Source organism: Sciurus vulgaris (genome assembly GCF_902686455.1).
Source record: "Sciurus vulgaris genome assembly, chromosome: X".
NCBI lineage: Eukaryota > Metazoa > Chordata > Mammalia > Rodentia > Sciuridae > Sciurus > Sciurus vulgaris.
The window spans coordinates 73,173,501-73,199,174 of record NC_136471.1 but is presented as its reverse complement, the minus strand read 5'-3'; the positions used below and the strand labels follow the sequence as shown (position 1 = coordinate 73,199,174).

Genomic DNA, 25,674 nt, shown 5'->3' with positions numbered 1-25,674 from the left:
TGAGATATGAAAAATATGAAAAATTTGGGAAAATAAGTACTAAGCAGTATGGCATAGGCTATACATGCATGAGACATGAAAGAAGAACAAATTTATGTTGTGTTTGAAAGTGATTCAGTGATTGAAGTGTTTTTTTTTTTTTTTTTTGTACTGAGGATTGAATCCAAGTGTGCTTAACCACTGAGCAACATCCCCAGCCCTTTTTAATTTTTATTTTGAGACAGGGTCTCACTAAGTTGCTTAGGGCCTAAGGTGCTGAGGCTGACTTTGAACTTGTGATTCTCCTACCTCAGCCTCCCAAGCCCTTGGGATTACAGGCTTGTGCTATTGTGCCCAGCTGACTGAAGGTTTTAATGGTATATTTCTCTATGGGATGAGTGGGACTATGAATGAAAATGAGAATACAGACAAAAGCTTGGAATTAGGAATAATTGAATTAAGTGAAATAGAATTTAACTGTGGACATAATTTGTTCTAATTCTTTTAAAATTGAGAATCTATGTAGTAAATAAGAATCAGTATATTTAAGTAACAAACCACGTCTGAATACTTTAAAATGACACCTCAAGATATATTTTGAAGGTAAAACTTTAACATAACATCTCATTTGAGTTTAATAAATGCCCTATAAGGAAGGCAGGACGGATATTTCCCATTTTACAAATGAGGAATCTGAAAAGCCAAATTCATGTCACTTCCTTAAAGTTACACAACTGCCATATTATAGAGAACAGGTTAGTATTCAGATCTTCCAATGTAGTGCTCCTCTCCCACACTGTGCTGCTTGTCAAACAACGGTAGGTTTATTAAATGAGAAATGAGAACTGACTTTTATGAAAATTATGCTTGTTCTTTGTTTCAAGTAAGGCAAAAACAGTATAGAGCAAAAGTGTAGGTACTTCCCAGTCTCATGTATGTTAAACAAAAATCAGTGGGTAGGCCGGGCATGGTGAACGGTTCATAATCCCATTTGCTCTGGAGGGTGAGACAGGAGGATTGTGAGTTCAAAGTCAGCCTCAGTAATGGGGAGGTGCTAAGCAACTCAGTGGTTGAGTGCCCTGAGTTCAATTCTCAGTAACCCCCAACAAAAAAATCAATGGGCACCATTATTACTCTGCTTGGAGGCCCGTTCTCTTTATGTTTTGTGATTTTTTTCAAGGGACTGCCACATTCGATGTGATATAGAAATAATGTACGTGTGGCAGATTCAGATAGCATATCTCCTTTCATAGTTTTCCTTTTTTTCTTCACTATCCTAATTTATTTCTTCTGAGATAATGTGCCTTTTGAACACACAAAGTCAAGGAACATACTGCACTTCAACAAAAGCTTGCCCATGAATATCGTAGCTATAACCAAGTTGTTGTCATGGTTGTAAGAACAAAGCTTCCAATTTAATATTAAAAAAACACTGTAAACACATCTTTGATGTTTCTGTCAACATGCCAATAAAAATAAAAAGTATGAAATGATAATAAAGTTTATAATTAACTTTCACCCATAAATACATATCATAGAAAAAATCCTCTTACATATATTTATATGTTTATACATACATATATGCACTTCTTGAAAGAATTTGTAACATGGACATTTAAAATTTTCTTCAGAGATTCACTGTACTTAATTTGTTCCTAGTAATAATCACATAGAAAAGTAGACCCCCCATTCCCTTTCTTCAGATACATTTTTAAATTATTTCTGATCATATATGGGAATGCAGTTGTCTGACTTCTTAAGGAAGGCTTATATGTCATGTAGGAAGAGAAAATTGCAGGAAACTGAACAGATAACTAAAAGGCCATCATTGTCTTTGTGGGGCTTGAGTCGGGGGCAAAGAAAATTGAAGATATACTGACCTTTGATCAGATATATTTTCCTTAGTTTCCAGAATGTACATTGCACAGAACTTTTAGAGACATTTGGCTAAACACTAGCATGTTCTAGCACTTGTACATTCTCTTCTGGAAGAAATGACTCCACTCTGCCTCACTACTCAGTACTACAAAGGAGGAGGCTGACAGTACATTTTATGCAACTCCTGGGTCATCTCCAGTTCTCATCTGATGGCATGCATGCAAAGGGATATGTTAGGATGATTGAGAACTATTTGGTGATTTTATATCTTAAAAATGTAGTCTTTATCCTTTGTTAAGCTTTTATTTGTGGAGGAAAACCTTGATCTCAGATCCATGTTTTACAGTGCAAAAACACAAGCATTCTCCACCTTCTGGTGAATGGTCAAACAACTGTTTATAATTAACAGCCTTTAGCTGTGGGTTGAATTCTTTACACTTAAAATATCTAATAATGTGATGCATAAATGAGGTAGACTGGGAGGCACACATAAGTTAAGTATTTGCAAATTGTTAATGGAAAATTTTATTTTTATTATAAATGATTTCAGAAAATGTTTGGAAAACTCTCTTCATTGGTTTACACTGGATATGGGTTTAAATTCTTCTTTACATATTTCTTCTCCTTTTTCTGGCAAGGAGGCCTTCTTCTTGGGTACATAAGTCATGCTGGACAAAGAATGTTTTCTAAATGTAGAGAGCCTTCTCCTAAAGTTCCCCCCTGAAAAGAAATATAGAAGAGGGTCAAAGCAACAATTTGATGCAGCCAGAGACAAAGTTACGACCACCGACTTCTGCATTCGGAGGACAGAATCACAGGATTTAGTTTCATTGTGTAAAAAATGAAGGTGGATTGTGCGTTGAATATGATATGGCATGAAGCTGATTAAAAAGGCAGCTGTCACAATTATGATCATTCCTATAGCCTTTTTACGACTTGACAAATTTTTCTTCATTGAATTTTTTAGTAAGGTCAAAATGATCATTGTGTAGCAGACAATTATAATAACAAAAGGGATGATGAAGCCAATGAATAATGACACGTAATGCAAGACCAAAACATGATTTTTGGCCTGATTGTCCCGAGGAGGCTCAAAACACTTAGTATTGTTTTTTTCATCTTTGTAAGATTTGGCCATTAAAAATGGAGAACTGATCAAAATAACAAAAATCCAAATACCAACACACACAAACCTGGCTTTTTTCTGTGTAACCAAATTAATGTTTTGAACTGGGAAAACAATTGCAACGCATCGGAAAAAGCTCATGGCTGTCATAAATAAAATGCTACAGTAGAGATTAACATACAGGGCATAGGTGCTGAAGCGGCACAAAAAGTCACCAAAGAGCCAAATGCCTTTGTGAACATAATAGACGACACGGAGAGGCAATGTGCACACACACAGTAGATCTGCTACAGCTAAGTTAATCATATATACTTGGAATGCTGATTTCTCATGATATGTTTTTATAAGTACATAGAGCACAAAGCCATTGCCAAAGAAACCCACAACGGAGATCATAGAGTACAAGGTGGAATACACTTGATTGCGGAAGTCATCAATACTGTCATGGCATGTGTTATTACTGGCAGAAGACATTGTCAGATTTCCAGGTCCATCCATGATTCTCTAGGAATATTTGCTTGGTGCCTACAACATATAAAAAAAACTTGTCAATTTTTACTAAACCTTAAATTATAGGATGTATTAATGTTTCACTTCATAGTAACAATGTGTGTACTTTTTGAAGCAAGTGTTGTGAGGCACTGGGGAGAAATTTGGCTGTTTCCTGGCCCCAGGAGGAACGTTTAGGTCTGAAGAGCACTTAGAAGAAAGTTTTTTACTTTTATTTTGGTACAGGTGAGTGAACCCAGGGGTGCTTAACCACTGAACCACATCTCCAACCCTTTTTTGCTTTTCATTTAGAGTCAGGATCTCACTAAGTTGCTTAGGGCCTCTCTAAATTGCCAGAATGGCTTTGAACTTGCAATCCTCCTGCCTCAGCTTCCTGGGCCACTGGGATTACAGGCATAAGCCACCACATTTGACTGAAGAAACTTTTTCTTAATCTCATTTCCCATCCATATTTCCCTAATGGACTTCCTCTTAACTTTGAAGACCCAGGTAAAATATTTCTCCCATATTTTAAGTCATATCACTCTAGACTATTCCATAAATTTTTCTTTTATATACATTTTTAAATTTTGTAATTAAATACAATTTGAGATATTATTTTCACATATATGAATATCTATTGATTATCTATTGCAAGGATTCTTTGAATTATGTTAAAGAATAAAATACTACAGTGAATGTCACCTTTGTGTACATCCATAAGAAATTAATTAAAAAAAACTATAGGTAAATGACAGAAAGATCAGGAGAGGGAAGGGAGTAGAGGATGGGGGGAGGGGGGAGGAAGGGGAAGTATGTGGGACTGAATTAGAACAAATTATATTCCATGCTTTTATAATTATGTCAAAATGAATTCTATTGTCCTGTATAACTTAAAAGAACCAATAAAAAGAAAAGAATTGCTCAAATAAAATAAAGAATAAACTTGGATGATTCCCTCAAGAAGAGAGCTTCCTAGGTAACATCTGGTGAGTGCTGCTAATAACTTGGGAAACAATCTAATTCGTTAGTACTGAAATTCACTCCTGTGGGAGAAATTCTTAATCTGGGAAATTTATTTTAGAACTACAAAATACCATGACTGGAGAAAACCTAGAGACCACCTAGTTATTTTGATAATGAGAAAAAAGTTCCAGAGAGGTGAAATATATTTATAAAATCTGTACCATAATTTAAGATTCTGAGTAAATATGTGATATAATTAGTGGGAATATATTGTTGGGCGAGGAGGTTGTTTTAGCTGTTCACCCTTGCTTTCTTCCTATACTTAGTCTTAATGTTTAGCTATATACAGTCATTTCTCTTACAGCAAGATTTCTCTTACTTGGTCTAACTTTATCAGGGTCATTAATAAGCTCTAATAATCATAGAGAACTAGGGTTGAGATTGCATAGAAGTAGTAATTTCTTTAGTGTTGCTGCAAATTCTCTTTTTTTATGAAAATGAAATCAACACATCACTATGTAATATGGCAGATAATATTTGATTGAGACCTGATTTTTTGACCTTTCACACAGATCTTGCTCCCTGGTAAGACAGGGTTTGATGATTTTAAGGTGGGAAGACTGCTTGAGTACATAAGAGCTGCCAGTGATTGACAGGGCCAATCAATTTTCCATATCAAGGATACAGAAACAGATAGCTAGGTAAGTGGTTGCAGGTGGGATATAACTTCCCAGGATTAATATAAATAGCAGCATCTTTGCTGTTGAGAATGTGTCATCTATCCATTCAGCTACCTATTCTGTTTTACCCTTTCATTTAAAAATAGCATTATTTGTCACCAAGAATTGTTGGTAGAAGGTTAGCATATTGAAGAGGAATAGTTCTGAGGCCATGGAGAAAAAATGAGACTACCATTCCCAATCTCTGCATTATATCTCAGTTTGATTTCTAATTACCTATCTCTTTCACCATTGGTTCTCTGAACTCAGGTATAGTTGTGTAAGGAAGGGAAACTGCCCAGAATTAATCCAGTCTTTAATTAATCCTATTAGGCGTTTCCTCAAACTGGGCAGTATTATGCTATGAGGCACTAGATGGTGCTGTTGAGATTTTTGATATAGCCTTCCCCCCTCAGTTTTATTGAGTAAAATTGAGAAATAAGTGCTGCATATACTTGATATACAGGTGTAATGTAATGTACAACATGATAACCTCATATAGTATACATTGTGAAATGATTACCACAAAGTTAATTAACAAATCCATCACTTCACATACTTAACATTTGTGTGTGTGTGTGGTGAGAAAATGTAAGATCTACTCTCTTAACAAACTTCATGTATTTAATACAGTCTTAATAACTATAATCAGCATGCTATATATTAGACCTCTAGAACTTGATTCATCTTATAACTGAGAGTTTGTATCCCTTGATCAAGATCTCCAAAGCCCCTGGAAATCAGCCTTCTATCCTCTGCAATAGCCTTTGAAAGAACCACACTCAAAAGATTAGATAATTGTCAACATCCCCTCCTATCATGATCAGTCTTCAAGGTGTCTTGCTACGAAATCTTTCCAAAATTATTTTCCACACAATGCAGCTCCCAATTATGCCATTTCCTTCCTTTGAAAACTTTAATGCTAGTTATCTTTATTTGATCAGTATGTTCTGTATATATGTGTTGAAGTATCATATTGGACCCCATTATTATATACAATTATTACATGTTAATTTTAAAAGTCAGTGATTCAAAAGTGTCTTTGGAATAAAATCCAGACTTCTTGGCCTGATATTTAAGGCTCCTTAAAACCTGGCTGCAATTCGTGTTTCTCAGTTTCTCTCTTACTTCTCCAATTTATAACCCTTGTACTTCAAGTGAACAATTATTTTACTATATTAGGGGAATGTGCCACAAGTTTTCCCAGTTCACTGTCTTTTTTCATGGTATTTTTTCTTTCTCAAATGCCCTTTCCTCCATCTATGCATACGCAAAATCTACTCATCATTTACCTCAAATTATACCTTCTTGACTGTGCACTTCCTCAGCCTCCATCCCAAGAAATTTCTATCCTTGTTGAACTTATAGGGAGGTTTAAATATACCTTGTATGTCAGTGATTTGTGTAGATGTGTTATCATTCCTCCCAGACTATCTGGTTGATAGAGAAACATCTTATACAGGGCCTAGTGCATATGTACCTTGTCCATAAGTATCATTAAATGCTGAATGAATGAATGAATATGTGAATGGTAGAATCAGTTTATCATTTTAATGAATTATTTATCACTTGAAGTGTCTTAGATTTCTCATTCTAATGTAATTAAAAACCTTTCCAGACTCAGAGCCTGAAGTTGTGTGTAAGTAAATTTGCTTCATAAAGCATTAAGGAAGATAATTAATCATAAGACTAGCTGTGAGGGTTAAAAACACCCATATCCTTGACATTGACTAATTATGTGTTTATTTGTTGCATATTACAAACAAATTTGAAAATTTCAGACATTTGAATGAAAGATGCCAAAAAATCCTGATAAATAAAAATTAAAAATACACAAAGAAATGGATTATCTCTAGGTCCACTAAAAAGCTTATCATCCTTTATACACCAATTTAAACCTTCCTATAAATTTCAGTATTTAGGTTCAATTTTTTTTATAAACAAGTCAACTCAGTGATTTATATTAAGTCATAAAAAGGTGGTAAAATTTTCAAACAAGTGGTGAATCCTGGAGGAGTAGACATCATTTAGTCTAAGTCAATCATTTCATAGATGGTGGCTTTGCTTCTCCAAAGTAGCATTTAACCGACTTTTATAAAATTTACAATGATCTCCCAATGATTTGATCCTACTAGATGCATACAGTGAATTCCTTTGGAAATCCAAGACGTCTAAGAATCCTTCCCTGCCTTAAAACAGTTGGGGAAGAGAGTGAGGAGTAATAGCTCAGAAGTGTGGAGAGGTCACCTTATAGTATAGTAAGAGTCATTTTAGTACAAAACAAATAAGTCATTAATTGATTAATGAAAGCAAGCATGAAACATAAATAGAATTGATATATTTTAGCACAGATGATGAAGGAAGTTATTTTGATAAGAGAATTGCAAGTTTAAAAAGCAAGGTTTGTTCTGAAAATGGAACCATACCTCTTTGTGGCACTGCAGTACTCTTCACAAAGGTTCCTTCTTACAGCGGTCTGTTCTTTTTTGTAGTGTCAAAGTATGCCCAAGCTGAAATGATAAGATTGCAATGAAATTTAAGAACCTTAGAAGCAGTCTAGAAGCGTCATGGGAACTTAGCAGTGTTAAGTACAGATCCAGAGTGTGTGATAGGACATCAAATCTTTACTGACAGAATTAGGGCTTGTCATTGAATTCCATGACTTCCTTTTCCTTCCATTCATTTTTATACTCCCAATGTGGGAAATTGGAATTCAGTCTGTGACTGGTCATAGATATTTGCTGCCATGAGCATATGATTTCTCTACATAAAGTTGAACACAGTGTGAGAGAATATTCCATTTTTCTGTGAAACCGTGATGTTTCCCCAATTTTCTTTTACAAACATTTTATCGTAAGGTTCAAATAGGAAATAATTCCTATCCAAGGATCTAGTTTTCTAGGAGTAGGAGTTAGAAAATAGAAAATATCAAGTTTATCTGACTGGGATGGCTTAGTGGTAGTTTTCCTTGAAGGAAAAATGGATTAAAGGACTTTGGAATCTTCTCCCTATAATCTCATCAAAGTATTTATTGTTTTTATCAATAATTTGGCATATATGCATTCAGAGATCAGCTGTTTTGCAACCATGTGTGGTTAATTTCTTTTTTTCTTTCCTTTGGGAATTGGAATTTAACTCAGTGCTTTTTGTATTTGCTAGGCAAGTGCTCTACCACTGAATTACACCCCAACCCTTTTTGTTTTATTTTGAGACAGGGTCTCACTAAGTTGCTGAGGCTGGCCTCAAACTTATGATCCCCCTAAGTAGCAGAGATTATGGGCATGGACCACCACATATGGTACATACTCAATTTTTAATGAGTATATATCTCTTCAGTTAAATTCTACCTGGCAATATAACAAAGTATAACATATTTCCAAGTAATGAGCAGAGAAGGGTTTTATTGAAGCTGCAGTAGCTTGAATCATTTTCTTTCAAAAATTTTTTTTGTTCTATAATTTTCATTCCTGCCTGTAAGGTCTTTAGAGGTTAGCCATATTTCCTTTATGCATGGTCCCAATGCCATTGAAATAAATACCTTTCTCCAATTTATTCTTAACTAGTAGAAACAGGTTGGAACTTTCCAAAGGAAGTCAACTGGGGAAAAAATATCAAAAGGAAAATAAAGGAAATTCAAAAATATAAAACATATTCTAGTTTTAAAAAATAGAAACCTGGATCCACAGTTACAATATTGCAGTTGAATCCACCCTGTACTCAATCATTTTTCAGAACTTCTCCAATATATTTTCCCTCTTCAAATTATCTGCCCTTCTTCAGGTAAGGAGTTGACATAGGCAACCTATGATAGTCTGGGAAAGTGTGGGTTGCAGGTGGAGAATTATTCAGAGTTGGCCTTTACATTTTGTCAATCAGGCAGTAAACTTTGTAGTTTACTTAGCTTTTTCCAAGTCTTTATATATTAATGAAGATATACTGACCAAATATTGAATATATAAAAATCTTTTCTGATTCTAAAATTATATGATTCCACTCATCTATCAGTGAAGAATATTATCTTCACCTCTGTCAGTTTTTTTGTTTGTTTAGACAAGCTTGTACTTCTCCTTAGTGTGAAATGAGAAAAAAAAGTTTATGAATTTCTAAGGTCTATCAATGGGAAGTATACTAACAGACAAATGTACTAACTGTCCATTTCCATGTTGATTGTGTAATTATAGTTTAGTCCAACCCTTATTTGCATGAATGAATGAAGTCCACATTTTCTGGGCAACAGTGTAGTGGTTATTCAAGTTTGGGATTATGAAGGATCACTTATGGTTCCTTTAGGAATTTTTAACTTTGTACATAGCAAGCACTCAATACTTTCACTCATACCAAGGACTGTTATTTCTGTCAGGAACTGCTGCCAATATTTGATGCTACCATTCATATCTGGGTGGTTGGGTGGGTGAAAGTGAAGTGATAAAGTAAAGTATGGATATGTGGTTTTGATTTCAATGGTTTAATTGATGAGTTACTCAGATCATTTATTTGACTCATGTTAAGTCCAATTCATTTCAGGTCAATAAATATTTATGAATCCCCTATTGTTATATGAAAGAAAACCCTCTCTCTCCATTAGCCTTTTGCCTTACTGAGCCTGTAACATAGTCAAACTAGCAAACAAGGTAAATAAAAGAGGCTGGAGACATTATAAGGATAAAGGTCCAAACTCATCTTATTCATTACTACTCTATTATTGCTGTAACAGAATTACATATGACGAAGAATTAATTACAAATTATTGTACTAAGTGTGGTCCAGGTAGAAGTGGTGATCCACAAGTGTGCCTGGGTAGTCCCCAGGTTGATATCTTCTATTAAATGAAATAGTAATAGTGCTTCTCCTTTGTTTCTAGTCAAACAAAAATCCATTCGTGATCTTCTCAATCCAATTTTATGTTTCTCTCCTTTGAAGTCATAGTATTTTGTTTGTGCCTTTCTTGATACTTTTTATTTATTGCTTTGTCATAGTCATCTCTGGGTCAATTGAGGCTTACCCATTATTCTCATCCTGGTCTCACTAGAAAAATAAATAGTTCTATCCTTTATGTGTTTCCTGCTGTACATAGTATAGTGCCATTAAATATTGGTTGATTCAAAGTAATCTACTTTCTATATCATTTCCTTGATGACTTATCAAAATTGAAGGGAATTCTTGCATGGAGAAAGACAATAGGCTCAGTGGAAAATTTGTTAAGACTGATAGGCAGAAAACATGGATCTACCTCAAGCTCTGGTAAATGATTAATAAAGTGATCTTGGGCAAATCACTTCCTCTGTTATCTCTTTACTTATCTGCAATGTGGTAGGGTTAGATTATATGATCTTGAGATCCATTCTAGTTTACCTTTCTGCAAATCTATAAAGACTACAGTATTCATTTTTTCTTGAGAGAAGTAGAATAAGTGTTCTGTAGCTTCAAAAGAGAGGAACACAGATATAAGTTGTGTGCAAGATTGACTTAGGACTATTAGTTGTTCCCTGAGTTTCTCTCAGAAAAATGTCTATGGGAAAGACTCAATTCCTCTTTGAATATATCAGCTGTATTCAAGATACCATCTTAGTCAGGCCCTATAAAGGCAGGACAATAGTTCTAGATTTGACATTGGTTTCAAAACTGAGTGCTATTTTTTTATGATTTAAAGTTGCTCCACTTGCCAGGACTCACAAATCTTTCTCCCTGGCCTTACCCCTCTTGAAAATTATATTTCTGGTTCTGACAGAAGGACCACCATACTTCGGGTCTTATAAGAGAGAAAATTCTGAAGCCGTCTTTGTCAGTTCATTTTAATCATCTCCTGTATGAGGTGCCCATCCTGCCTGACCATATGACTTCAGGATTCTAGGATTAATAATCTTTTCAGCAGGCCATATAACCCATCTCGTAGAGTGCCTGCCTCTCATCCTGGAGGCCAGGGTTCGAGTCCCCAGCACTCTGGGATTGTGGAAATAATCTTTTCATTCAAGCTTTAGTAAATGCCCAAAATCTACTCAGCATGGTCTCTGACAGGCTTTGATCTCTGGGAAAATATATGTTATCCTTAACATGGACAGTTTTTGTTTTCGAACCCTTAATAACCTAAACAAACTAGTCCTTTTTAAATGCAAGTAAAAAAGATTTGAAATTTGTTTTACTCCTTGCAATTGGTAATAAATATAAAGTCCCCAAATTTAGTTTAAGACAGCTGCTCCTTTTGTGTATTTTTGGAAAATTTCTCAGTCTTCTGGGAACCAAATTCTAGAATTAAGGTCATCTATTAAGATCATTTTAGAACTCAAATGCTTGAAAGGAAACAAACTCCAAACCCTGTCCCTACTGATCTGAGTTTGTAGTGACATGTCCTCAGGTTATGCTGTTATGCCTTATTAGGTATATTTGAATACTTCCCAATATATTACTTATAACCTCAAAATAGTTTTAGATCAAACAAATAGCATTAAAATAAATGTTTACTTGCTTAAAAGTGAATTCTATAATTTATTTTTCTTGCTAAATTGAAATGTTATGACTATTGATTTGTAGCTCTTCTTCCCCACCCTCCAAGCCCTTGGCAACTACACTCTACTTTTTGATTTTATTAATTTGACTATTTTAGGTACTTCATGTAAATGGAATAATGTATTATTTGTTATTCTGTGACTAGTTTATTTTGCTTAGCATGATGTCCTTAGTATTCATTCATGCTTTTGCACATTACAGAGTTTCTTTCCTTTTTTCCCCACATTTTTACAGGTGTATTACAGTTGTACATACTGATGGGATTTGTTGTTACATATTTGTACATGCACGCAATTTAACAATATGATTTGGCCAATACCTGAATTTCCTTCTTTTTAAAGACTGAATTATATTTCATTTTATGCACAAACCACCTTTTCTTGATCCATTCATCTTTCAATGGGCATTTAGGTTTAAATTTTATTCTGTACCATTTCTTATTTATAACAAGTTCCCTGACTGGTAAATGAAGACTTCTTATTTTTGTTACACAAACTATTTCTCCTTTAAGAAAGGAGAAAAATTCAGTTTAATTTTCTGCTGAGGCAGGGACAGTATGGATATACGGGCAAAAACAAAATAGCTTTTAAGCCAGGATAGGTCTGAGTTTGAATGGTAGTTGAATCTATATGTAGGTGGTTGACCTTGGGCAAGTTACTTAACCTGTCCTATACTCAATTTTCTCATCTATGAAATGAAAATAATGAAAGAAGCCAAATTACAGAAGAACCTGGGAATGCAAGCAAGTTTTTGCAGGGTTGAAAGGAACTCTTGAAAAATGATACATGGTGCCATTAAAGAAGGACCCAAAAGGTAAACAGAATATCATCCATTTGCTCCATATTGTGTACCCTTGAATGTGAAGGAGAAAATTGTATTTCCTTGAGTACCATAGAAAACAGTAATGCAGATACATTGCCTCCTAGGTATAGACAGCCAGATATCTGTTCTCAGTGAATAGACTGAATTGGAAGTGGCACATGAAAAGTTGTGAATTAAATTAAATTAAATCATATTGAATTGAATTATTTTGATTATATTATTAAAGACTTGTGGTCAAATCATAAACAGAATAAAATTAAATGTCTGTTGAGCCTTATCTAAAATAACATCAAATAATTAGTTTAATTAATTCAGCTAAATTTTCTGAGATTCAACTATAAACTGAACCTCTAAATTTAACTTTATATTTAGAAAGATATATATATATAGAGATAGTTGGAAAATCAGTTCATATTAAATACTGAGAAGTATTAAAGAAGAAATTAAACTGAATTTCTAAAGAGAAGAGCTCATCAGCTTGATTTAAACCTTTAAATTCTATCCTTCATAACAAAATAGGAAAATATACTATAATGATACAGCTTATTACTTTTGCCTAGCATTACATGCATTAATTAAAAATGTTTCCTAAGTCTCTCTTATGTCTATTTATTTACTTGGCTTGGCTCTTCTTAACTGAAGTTCCTTAGGACAGAGAGCATTACTCATCCATCTTCGTGTTGTCAGCAAGCTTAAATCAGGGCTTGGGACATGGTAAGCACTCAATAGGTATTTCTAACTGGCATTGAATTGGTGACAGGAATCATGCTTGAGGATGAGGTCTAGTTCATATTTGCCTGGAAGTGAGATAGTCACAGGATTGGGCTTGTCCTACCACTGTGTTATTAATACACTTGATAAAATCCAGAGAAAGGGAATTATTATATGTTACCAACTAGTGGATGGGGTAGAATTCTGAATATCTTTGAAAAATTAAAAGAAATGGGGAATGTAACAAAGGTGAACACCAAGTAAATTTATATAGTTTGTTATGTACCAGTCAAGAAATGTGATGTTTTGTTCCAAGGTGAGAGAGAGAGAGGGAGGGACGAAGGGAGGGAGGGAAAGAGAGTGAGAGCAAGAGCGAGAGCGAGCAAGAGAGAGAGAGAGAGAGAGAGAGAGAGAGAGAGAGAGAGAGAGAGAGTCAAAGAGAGAGCTGGCTGGGGGTGGAGAGGAGAGAGGGAGAACGAATATGAATAATGCATATAAGTATGGAAAGCAAGCTTCAACTTATTCATGAGTCAGGAACAGAGAGGTAGTCATGATCAACACCACACGGATCACTCTTTATCCCTTCACAGAAACTCCTGACTCCTTCTATTAAAAAGTATAACTCTCATCCCATTAGACTTTTCTGAATTACTTCTCATGGTCCTTCCTGTTGCTGTAAATGTGTTAGTATAATATCAAATTCGCTTCCCTAAGGTGTATTCTGGTAGAAGAATTATACCAGTGCTACCTGGACACTCCTATGTAGACCAAGAAATGGCAGGACAAAGAGTAATGTATCAGTGTCTGGTGTTCAGAATTTCATGAGGATTTGAAGTCCAGCATGATTAAAAGAGTGAGTTGTATGAAAAGATATGACAGCTATGTTCCCACACAACTGTAAGGTCAATCAAATCACTGTGCACAAGTTAATGAAAGGAAGTAGGGGTCAGGATACTGAAAATAATTCTTAAACAGAGCTACTTATTAAGAAGGAGCTACCAGAAGTGGCTATAATAATCAATGTTTGGGATTGAATGACTCAGTTTTTTTTTTTTTTTTTACAATTTTAGAGGTTGAAGAGCTTGTAGAGAACATCTAATCCAACCTTACTCCCTTCATGATCCCAAAAGATGAAATGATTGCTGAAAGTAACACACCAAATTAGTGCCAGAGCCAGGATGCCTGGCTCAGTCCAGTGCTATTTTCACTACACCACATGGTCAGTTAGGTTTCAGATTCCATTAAGTGGTTCACAAAACACTGACACATAAAACAAATTCATACACTGGTGCAAATTGTGGCAGTTGAGCAGTTGTGCAGAAGACTGAATGAATGCCAGGAATTGATCCATTTCTCTTCTCTCTTTTTCATTATAATATGGACATACTATTTATAGAATATTAGGACTTTATATTCTTATATTCTTTATATTCTATAGAATTAGAATATTGCAACTTTCTTTTCAATTTTCTTGTTTCTCTTCAGCTTTTTTTCTGTTTTTATCACTTATGCTGAATTATTCATCTTTTTTTTCCGATTGGCTGTTTATTTATTTATTTTTTTATTGTAAAAAAATTGGATACATGTTGTTTCTCTGTTTGTACATGGGTTAAAGGCATACCATTTGTGTAATCATAAATTTACATAGGGTAATGTTGTTTGATTCATTCTGTTATTTTTTCCCTTCCCCCACCCCTCCCACCCCTCTTTACCCTCTATACAGTCCTTCCTTCCTCCATTCTTGCCCCCCTCCCTAACCCTAACTCTAACCCTAACACTAACCCCTCCCTCCCCCCATTATGTGTCAGCATCCACTTGTTAGCGATATCATTCGTCCTTTGGTTTTTTGAGATTGGCTTATCTCACTTAGCATGATATTCTCCAATTTCATCCATTTGACTGCAAATGCCATAATTTTATCATTCTTTATGGCAGAGTAATATTCCATTGTATATGTATACCACAGTTTCTTTACCCATTCATCAATTGAAGGGCATCTAGGTTGGTTCCACAATCTGGCTATTGTGAATTGAGCAGCTATGAACATTGATGTGGCTGTATCTCTGTAGTATGCTGATTTTAAGTCCTTTGGGTATAGGCCAAGGAGTGGGATAGCTGGGTCAAATGGTGGTTCCATTCCAAGCTATCTGAGGAATCTCCACACTGCTTTCCAGAGTGGCTGCACTGATTTGCAACCCCACCAGCAATATATGAGTGTACCTTTCTCCCCACATCCTCGCCAACACCTGTTGTTGCTTGTGTTCTTGGTAATCGCCATTCTAATTGGGGTGAGATGGAATCTTAGGGTGATTTTGATTTGCATTTCTCTTATTACTAGAGATGTTGAACATTTTTCCATATGTTTGTTGATTGCTTGTAGATCTTCTTCTGTGAAGTGAATTATTCATCTTAAAATGCAATTCTAATCATATCACTTCCCTCTGAAAGGTCTCTAGTGACCTATTATTTAAACTCAAAGAACTACTCAAGACTATATTGATATTCCATTCTAAACATATAGAGTCACTTTCCTGTTGCTTACTATGTGTACATCATATAAATATGACCTTATGAACAGCTCTGTTTCTCCTTTGGTTTATTTTCCTTTGTCTGGTCGTATTGCCGTCTGTGAAATACCCTCTGTCCTCATCACTATCAGATGTAATTTTAATCATATTTAAGACAATCTCTTACCTCATCTCCTCCATAAAATGTTCCTGTTCTTTGTGTTACTGTAATATAATAATTCTATTAAAAGTGTTGTTATTAGCCACTTAATATATGCCAGTTCTTTGTTAGACCTTTGGAAAATAAGAGCCAGGCCTTACCCCTACAGTGTTTACAATCTACTAGAGAGAGACACAGTTATGTTAACAAATTAATACACTGTATTATTACAACAGCTGTGCTATAAGTATATAAATACACAGAGAATAGAAATAGTAACTAGTACAGTGTGTTAGAAAAGGCTTCATACAGGAGAGGAGAGAGCAGATGGAGAGGAACATTCTTTTTTAAAAAAATTCTAGTTTCTTTTTAATCACTGAATTTCAGTTTTTACAAATGATCTTAGGACAATCCAGGTAATTGAGGTTTTGTGGGGGTAACAGTTCTTGTACATGAAGAACAATTACATGCTCCACTTTTTATAAAAAGTTTATTGATTGTATTAACAAACATTGTCACAAAGAGAAGCCATTGATTGCTGCATCTGTATTTACAAAAAGCCATAAACAAACATGAATTTCTCCATTATCAGGACAACTTAAATAGATGTTTGTACATTAAGGCAGTGATGAGTCTAAAACAATGAAAATCTAAGTGAAGGCTTTATGTTCATTTGGCGTATTCTTTTTTCTTTTCTTTTTTTTTTTTTTTCTTTTTTGGTACTGAGGATTGAACCCAGGGGTGCTTAACCACTGAGTTATGTCCCCAGACTTTTATTTTTAATTTTGAGACAGGGTCTCCCTAAGATGCTTAGGGCCTTGATAAGTTGCTGAGGCTGGCTTTGGACTTGTGATTCTCCTGCATCATCCTTCCAAGTCGCTGGTATTACAGGTGTGCATCACTGTACTCAGCTGCAGAGGAGCATTCTAGTGCGTGGGGGCGGGGTGAGGGAGAAAATAGAAAGAGCAAGTTGTGAAGGTGTGAAATAGCCTGGCATATTTTGGGTGCATCTAATAGTTTAACATGGCTGAAATATAAGATGATGATTGTATGCATGCACATATGTGTGTGTGTGTGTGTGTGTGCACGCACGCATGTGTGTGTGATTGGGAATGCAGCCATCTTTGATTCCACACCACACCACTTATCTTATCCTTCATTAAGTTCTGTTGATTCTCATTTTGTAATACCTTCTGATCCTCTTTTTTTTTTTTTTAAACAACCAAGTTCAGGATTCTATCTCATGATACTACTTAAAGATACTTGAACTATGCATCCCTTTTACCCTTACATGGCCAAATAGGTGAACCTGAGAAATTTCAAGATTCAGGTTGGGGTTGTCATTTTCTACGAATGCTAACATGTGCACGGTTCTATTATCTTATTACAGTTCTGTAATTGCTCTCTTATGGTTACATGTCTGTCATTTAGGCAGATAATGAACCCATTAATGGCAGTGAATGTGCATTATTCATTTTTGTTCTCTTTTCCTAATTGGGCAACTTCTGAAAAGCATCTGTATGGTTTTAAGTGATTTTGTGTAATAGAGTACTTAATTCTCCAGGGTGGGTGTCTAGCGGGTGGAGGGAGGAACATGTTTCTGTGTAGAAACATGGGTATCTAAATAATTGTGTAAAGTGCACATGAAATGTGGATACCTCTAGGAGGGTAGAATCTATTAAAAAGAAATCTGAAATTTCAAAAAGAGTGCTGAGGACCAGGACCCACGGATGGACACTTTTCAAAATATAAAAGAAAGGAAAGGTGATAGGACAAACTTAATACACACATTTAGGCAGGAAGGGAAGGCAAAATCTTAAAACAAAGAAAGAATAAGCAATCTCATGGGACTGGAGGAGAGTTCAAAACTGACCTAGGTCAGAAACTGATTAGAATCCGACACAGGATGTGTTTGACCATGGAGCCTAGGTGAAACTGATGATGGGGGATGTCTTTGAAGTGAACTAACAGAATACACTGAAAGATTAAATCAGTATCTGGATATGATTTTGTGATTCTACTAAGTTGAACAATTCCCCAAGACTTCCTTTACCTTTCTAATAAATACTAGCATGTACCGGATGGTCTATTTGTGTTGGAGAACTGCCAGCAGGGGTGGGGTAACAAGGGTAGTGCTAAAGCAGAAGAGGAAGTGGGAGAGGCTGGGACTCAGGGCTCAGCCTCCCAAGGCAGATACTTCCTCCACTTCTGCTGAGCAGTGGCAAGACTTAGGAAACTTAGATTTCATGAGGGTGCAGCTCAGTGAAGCCCCACTCTTATTTACTCAAGTCTCCAATTCCCTCTTTCTTTCATTCCATGTATCCTATTAAAAATGAAAAAAACAATTGTTGTATTGTTCATCCTACAAGTCTGAGATCAGGGAGGTTAAGAGCAATGTTGTATTGATCTTTTGATACAGTAGTTTCACACTAATGTTTGTTGGGTGGTTATACAAATGAATAGAAAAATCAACAAATATGAGTATTTTGTAAACTGGAAGGCACTACACAATTGTAAAGTTTTACTATTTTTTCCAGCTAATACTAGGCTCAGTTCAGATCTTACTTCCTGACACCACTTTCAATATCTCATCCCATATCCCTCTCTCCATTTGAGCTTGTATTGTTTAATATCTGTATCAATAATATGACAGTCAGTATTCTACTACCTCATATTATTTTTAACATGTAGGAAGCTTGTCTCCCTGGGTAGATTGTGAACTCCCTTGAGCAGGAGAAAAAAAATCAGTTATTGTTTTCTTAAGCATTGTAACCACAAAGTTGAGCCTATCATTGTGTTTTGCACATAGAAAAAAATATGTAATAAATATTTATTGAGTGATTGGTTACTGGTTGGTGCAAAGCTACCCATCCTCCACGGTGATTTAATCTATACACAATCAGGCTTGTACTAATGATCCCAGTGCCTTTTCTCTATGGTAATAAAAGATCTTGGGACAGGAAGCAGAAAGATTCTGCTGTTATCGTTTGCAGTTCTATCATTACAACAAATAGCTTTCTTACTCGCTGTTTCCAGAGATATGCTTAGCAACATTCTCACTAGTATTAAAAACTACAGGAGTGCTGATGCTGCATTACTGACAGCTGTCAGATGTTTTTTTCTGCAGTAGCTTATTCTCCTTTAGGGGAGAATATCATACTCATCAAATCAGGCAACTCTGTTGTCAGACGATTGGGATCCAAACACAAAACATTATCAAGCCCAAAAGGATCCAGGGCTGTGGCCTTCTGAGATAATGGCACAGTGTGTCCTCTTGCATAGTACTCTGTCATAAACAGTAATAAGATTAAAGTGATGTGTAAAACCAGGTCTGAAGGAAAAAGCTCATCACAAAAAGACAGTAGAGATTTTGATGAGTGTAGGTGTAGGGCAGGAAGATAGTTGAGATAGAAATATATTACAGGAAACCTACATACCTTTGAACATTTTGTAAGGACTAACCAGAAGGTCTACCTTCTTTCAGGGATGCCAGTATACCTAAGTCTCTAACCAATTACCAGAAACTTGGAGTCCCTGAAGTTCTGAGGCCATTGTTTATAGCTGAATATGAGGACTTCCCTTAAATTCTTGGCATTCAGATGCCTGGAACTTGGGAGCAAGATAATTGTTTTCTAGGAAACAGTTTTTTATTGAGGGTTCTTTGTCTTAAATAAGAACTCAGATTAAGCATAAAGGTTAAACAATTTGGAATGAAAAGCCTTAATGTCTCATGAGATCTGGAGACTTCCTACAGACTTTCCTGCAGAGATATTTGATGCAGTTATTATTACCTCAATTCCACTTAGCCTGTTGAATTCATGATGACACAAAGACAATTCTATGTAAAAAAAAGGCTATTAATCTGGTAGATGGGAATAATAGTTCTATACTTTAGATATCTCACGTGATTTGAAACTGGATTTTTCTTTCCTTTTTAGGAAAAGGGGATTTTTGGAAAAAGAAGAGGAAATTAGAATGAGCCAGTGGATTCTTAAGTTTAGATCTCAACTCTTTTTCCTTTTCCATGAGTTACATTTGAGAAGGGGCTTGAACGTGCAGTATGTATTGATTTCATAAATACTAAATAAAACAATGACACTTTATTTATTTCAAGGGAAACCAGCTATGTATTTAAATGTCCACGGGCTCATGTTTACTCTTCTGTTTTGTCTATTTTCCCCTATTTTTATGAGGCCTATCCTTAACTTCTTTAAAAATCTTAACTGATCTTAAAGATTTTTTCCCTCTTTTCTCCCATATGTACTGACTCTCCTCCCCAATCCAACAGAAGGACTGGTAGAGCACAAAGAAGGGAGAAATCATGATGGGGTGGAGTGAGATGGGATAGAATGAATAAGCAGGAGAGAAGAGTTTTGTGGAGTGCAATTTTCATTTAAACAGTGGCCTTCTCTACTAATGTACAAAGAATTCTTGACAAAGGGCTGAAATATTTGTCATTTGAGCGTGTTTTAGTACCAGGATTGTAACATGTATTAATGCACCTAAGATGTCTGTGTTTATCTAATTGGACTAAATGACTTCTTTTATTGCCTTTTTTTGTAGAAATAAGCATTATGCTACTACTTGTTATCAATCTATCAGACTTCTTAGCAGTTGTATTTCCTCAGTGCAAAAGAACAAATTGACATTCTGACTTATGAATCCTTTTCTTTTGTGGGCCTTATTAGTATGAATATATTTCTCAGGAATTTGCTCATGGCTGGGAAAGCTTTTCTCACTGGCCCTCAAATCATATCACACAGATGTCCATATTAGACTGAAATGCAAACAATACTGAAGTAAGGTATAAAAGTAGTTTTAGGTCTTTGAATTTCAGGGAGACACATGCAGTATATATTCCTGGAACATCATTCGTATTACGATCACATTCTGGCTATACAAAGGCTTCATGATAGAGCAGTCAAATATTCCACTGCATTCAGAACTTGGTGTACAAAATTATTTTGATTCTTACATTTTAATCTTAAGAATAAATGGGCTTAATGGAAGTAATACCTAATGAAAAAAGTGTGTTTACAGAAATTCTTCTTAAATACTACGCTTGAATATTTTATTTACATTGATGTGTGTAGAGGTATTACAGGACTAGTGGCAACCAGAAGGCGGATCCTACTAACAGGAGTAGGAAGAGATTGCTAAGATTAAGAGTGAGGCCCCTGTTCAAGAAGTGTCATGTAGGGTGTAGGAAGTAGCTGGCCCTACTCTTTCTACATGCAATTGGTTTTGTTATGTGTTTTTATCCTTCTGGAATGGATGATATTGAAACAAAACCCTTTGGATGGTTTGAATTTTCAAGTTGCTTTCATATTTATTACTTGAAAAGATTTGGAAAATACCCATTTGATGCATGACAAAAATCAAGAAATAGAGATGTTCAGTAACTTGTTAGAAAGCATACAGCTGATTAAATATCAAAGCAAGTATGAACTCCCAGTTTTCCAGGCTCAGATTTCTTCCTACTGGGATCTGTGCAACAAGATAGTTTAGAACAGCCACTGTTAGGCTATAAGATAGCTTGAAGCAAAAATTCCCAATGTTTGCTTTTGTTAGAATAACTCAGCATTTATTTAGGGACTATAGTGTGTATGAGGCACCATGATAGTTATTGTTGTGTGAGGGAAGTTTAAAAAATAAATAACCTGGTACCTTCCCTCAAGACTCTTGGTATTTTGGGAGGACAAGAATCATATTTCTGTAGTTCTTATTTCTATGGACCGACTTCTTTCTCTTGTCTAAAGAGGTAGGCACTGCCCATTTCAGTCCATGATCATCTCTTTGATATATTTTCTCTCAACAAATTTAGATTTATTTTATAGTCTTGGCTACCACATTCTCCAGATTTAACTTTGGCCTGCATCTCTTATCCATCACTCATCTTCAGGGCCTTTATTTTTCTCATCACCCATGAGATATTCCTCCTTAAATTCTTTACATTGCCTCACACTCAATAGATCAAAACCGGAACTCATCATGTCCTGCATTCCCACTTCCACTCCCAAGTTACCCACTTCTGTGAACAGCAGTAATACCACTGCCCAGATTTCACCGTCTTAAAACTTCAGATACATCTCTGACTTATTCCTCTCCTAATCACTCACCAACTTTTATTTATTCTTCCTTTAAAATGTCTCTTTGAGTTCCTCTCATTCCATTGTCACAGTCACCAACCTAACCTAGAGCCTTATTAACTTCTACCCTTTAAGTTTGTTTTCTAGTTTTCACCAAATATAGTGAAGCTGATGAAATTCTGTCGTATTCATCTACTCAAAATGGTTTTCCAATAAGTCTTTACATATTCAAAGTTTACTGATAATTTCCTATTAGAAAGTACTGGAAATTCAGTGTCCAATAATTCACCCCTAAATTTCTATTCAAATTTATTTTCTGTTATTCTCTAACCCAATCTCTTTACCCAGTCCAGATCAGGTTTCTTGGTCTATGCTCTATTCTGGTACTGTGTATTGAACTCAAAGATGCTCTATCACTGAGTTACTTCCACAGCTCTTATTATATACTTTTTGGATTTTGAGATAGTGATTTACTAAGTTTCCCAGGCTGATCTTGAATTTCTGATCCTCCTGCTTCTGCCTTCCAAGTTGCTGGAATGTTGCTGGTGTGTGCTACCATGTCTGGCACTGTTAAACTCACTCTTAACACAGCTTATTTCTGACATTATTTCTGTGATCTGTATTGAATTCAAATAACCTATTTTGGCCACATACAATGTACACAGAAGGTTTTCTCACCGTGGTTCCAAACCCTAAATATTCTTTTAGGCCTATCTTATTTTTGTCTCCTCTCTGAAGCCTTCTCTATTCAACCTATCTTTCTTCTCTGAACTCCTTTGCCATTAAAAACAACATTGGTTTACTGTTTTTTTTTTTAATTTTTACCTTCTATAGGTCTAATAACCTCACCAACACTGTAAATTCCCCAAGGGCAGGATCCAACTCTTATCGCTTACTTTATGCCACATATTGTATTGAGCTTGAGCAATACTTGTTTAACTGGACCAAATCAAACTTGAGAAAAATCATGTTTAATAGGAACACGAGAAGTAACAAAATGGATCAATAGAAGTTCACAAAGAATTATGCTAATTGCCAGATTAGGATAGTTATTCTTTTGATATCAAACCTACAAGGTTGACTATGTATGTACCTTATGAATCTGTGCCTTCCCTTTAGAATCCCTCAATGGTTAAAGACACTGCAACTGCAAACTTATAATTTTCTGAACCATGGAAGAATCTTGCTTTTATTTTAGATTCATAGTTCATAAATGCATCAAAAATTTGATTAAAGATAGGAGGGAGAAGGTAGTAAAAAGTGAAAATTGATGATTCTGGATTGGGAAGACACTGATATGTGAGTTTCAGCGTTGGTTCAATCTGCAAACTTTCCTTAACCTATCACTCTGTCTGGGTTCACTGGTTCCCAGGTTGACTTATTTTATCTGCAGGAACTGTTTGGCTGGTGTAGTCAATATTTAGGGAAGCTGAGGAGCAATTTTTTGTTAAGGGGATGGATGTAAATATAACACTTGTGGTTATTTACTTTATAGACGTAGGTAGTTTTTAGTTCAAATTGGGCTATTAATAGTAAAATAATGAGAGAAAATATTTTTGAATGATTAAAAATTTTTGCTATTGATGTGGTAAGCTTAAAATTGTCTGGAAACAAATTTAACTAATATGTTTAAAATACAAGGCCATTCATTATATTCTGTAATATATTCTAAAAATATAATTATATTGAAAATAATATACAAACAAATCTATGTTTAGTTACATTTTCCTTTTAAATAATCATTTGGTATGTAGGTGGGTGGCCTCTCTCTATATTTGAAAACAATTTCAGGAAACTGGATGTCATAACCCACTAAATTCAAACAGGTGGATCCCACCAGTTCATTTATTCACCCTGAAAATAACTTCTTAGCTGCCAAGGAAAAAATGCTTCTGGTTCACAGATTTTATTAAAATATATGAATTTTTGGCTCTTTGTTAACCTGGTCTGTGTTAGATATGTGTAAGCTACAAAATAGGTCATATAATTTTCTTATATATGTTTTCAGTAGAGAGAGCTTTCTTTTTGCAATTTCTGGTCAGACCTTGCCTGTTTCTAGTTGCGTGGTGTGTTTCAAGAAAATTTCTTAACCTTTTTCAGTCTCTTTCCTCATTTGTCAGACAGAGAGAACAACATGAACACTGTTTTAGTTGTAGGATTTTAAGAGGTCCAAGTGAAGCTACCTTGTGAAAATGCCAGGTTACCTTTCACTGTCTGTGAAGGAAACTGTCACTACATTAGAGAAACTTCCCTGAGCCCTTAAAATAGGATTTTAAGATATATTTTACATATTTGGCTTAATCACAATAGTGCTGGAGGCTTGGGGAGTGACCGCTCTGTATTTTACCACATTGATCCCCTTGCAGAAGCTGTGAGCCATACTTGTTGACAGACTAATTACATTATCAAATATCTGGCCAAGAAATGAAGTAGAAAGAATACATTTAGCAGCATAATTTAAAGCAGGCAAGGCAGACTGGTTACTTCAAAACTCTAGGGAATTTGCTTAAATCTGTCATCAGCTCAACTTTACCACATATTCTTTTGGAACTAGTGTTGAAATATCAAATCTTACCTGCTCTCTTCAAGGTTCACAGTTAAGGGTCCTTTTGTGGTGGCTCTCAGAAGCAGGTTCCAGGTCTTCAGTAAATCTATGCTACCAGTCCCTTGGAGAGCTAACCTTCACTGGTGAGCTGCAGAGTAAATCTGGATACTCTGGAGATTTTTATAAGTGCCTGCTCTCTAGGCAAACTTCTTTGCAAAGATGAATTGCTGCTATTTTCAAGATGGGAGAGGGCGGGGCAGGGTAACATTTGCTAGCCAATATATACAGATTCTTCTTCCTCTTTCAGATTAGTCCTCAAGAGTTTAAAGCACGCCAGAGTTTGGCTTCTTTGATGCAAAGTGGGGGAGGAGAATGAACAGAGAGAGAGGAAAAATAGAAACTGGAGACCTGACGTTTGTGTATATAAATGAGCTTTTATCTCTAGCTCGAGCAATAGAATGGTCAGAAAATCATGCAGCTGCTATGAGATGGGAAGCAGGGAGAAGTATATTCTGCTTTGTTTAATTCTTTTTCATTTTTACGTCTGGGGGATGGTTAGACGATTTGTAGGCGGGGTAAGATAATCCTATCAGTATATGCTAATATAACAGGCATTATGTGAAACTGGATCTTAAGCAAGATAAATTTTATCTCTCCATTGCGTGTACGCTCCTTCTCTCCCCACCCCCTCCTTTAAATGACACTTGGAGCTTTATCCACATTCAAAAATCCATTCCCTTTCTGTTGTCCTATGTTCTGGAAAAAAAATGAGTACTTTAGTTTGAGCTCTGTTTCCTAAAATCTTCACAATAGTAAGTTGTCTCTGTTGGATTAAAAGTAGTTTCTCCCATCTCCCTGAGATGATTTGGGATTATTGGGTTTGCTGTCAGTGGTCCTGTGTTAGGAGTTTGGGGACCAGGTAAGTGCTCTTGGCCTTTGGTTGGGCTCTGAGATATTGGAGCTGTGGGATCCTTATTCTGGCTTTTGGAGAGTGGAGATGTATCAATTTAGTATATGTTGATTGGAGCTTGGGGTGGAACCTTGATGTTGCAAACTGAATGGGTAAGACTATGATTTAAGTTTGTTAAATGAATTATGTTGAGTTACATTAAGAAGACTATATGGGGGTGGGCATAACTATATTCATTTTAGCATTTTATACACATGACTCCATGCTTG

At 35.5% G+C, this 25,674-nt stretch overlaps 1 protein-coding gene across 1 annotated transcript; it reads right to left on the bottom strand.

Annotated features, from left to right (window-relative positions):
* Nucleotides 1-1,535: 1,535 nt before the first annotated feature.
* CYSLTR1 (cysteinyl leukotriene receptor 1) lies at nucleotides 1,536-24,996 on the bottom strand. The gene is made up of 3 exons (XM_079123059.1): nucleotides 24,526-24,996; nucleotides 7,584-7,667; nucleotides 1,536-3,508 (listed from the first exon to the last, which is right to left on the bottom strand). The coding sequence occupies exon 3, from the start codon at nucleotides 3,479-3,481 to the stop codon at nucleotides 2,429-2,431; it is 1,053 nt and encodes a 350-aa protein (XP_078979185.1). The 5' UTR covers nucleotides 3,482-3,508; nucleotides 7,584-7,667; nucleotides 24,526-24,996; the 3' UTR covers nucleotides 1,536-2,428.
* Nucleotides 24,997-25,674: the final 678 nt, after the last annotated feature.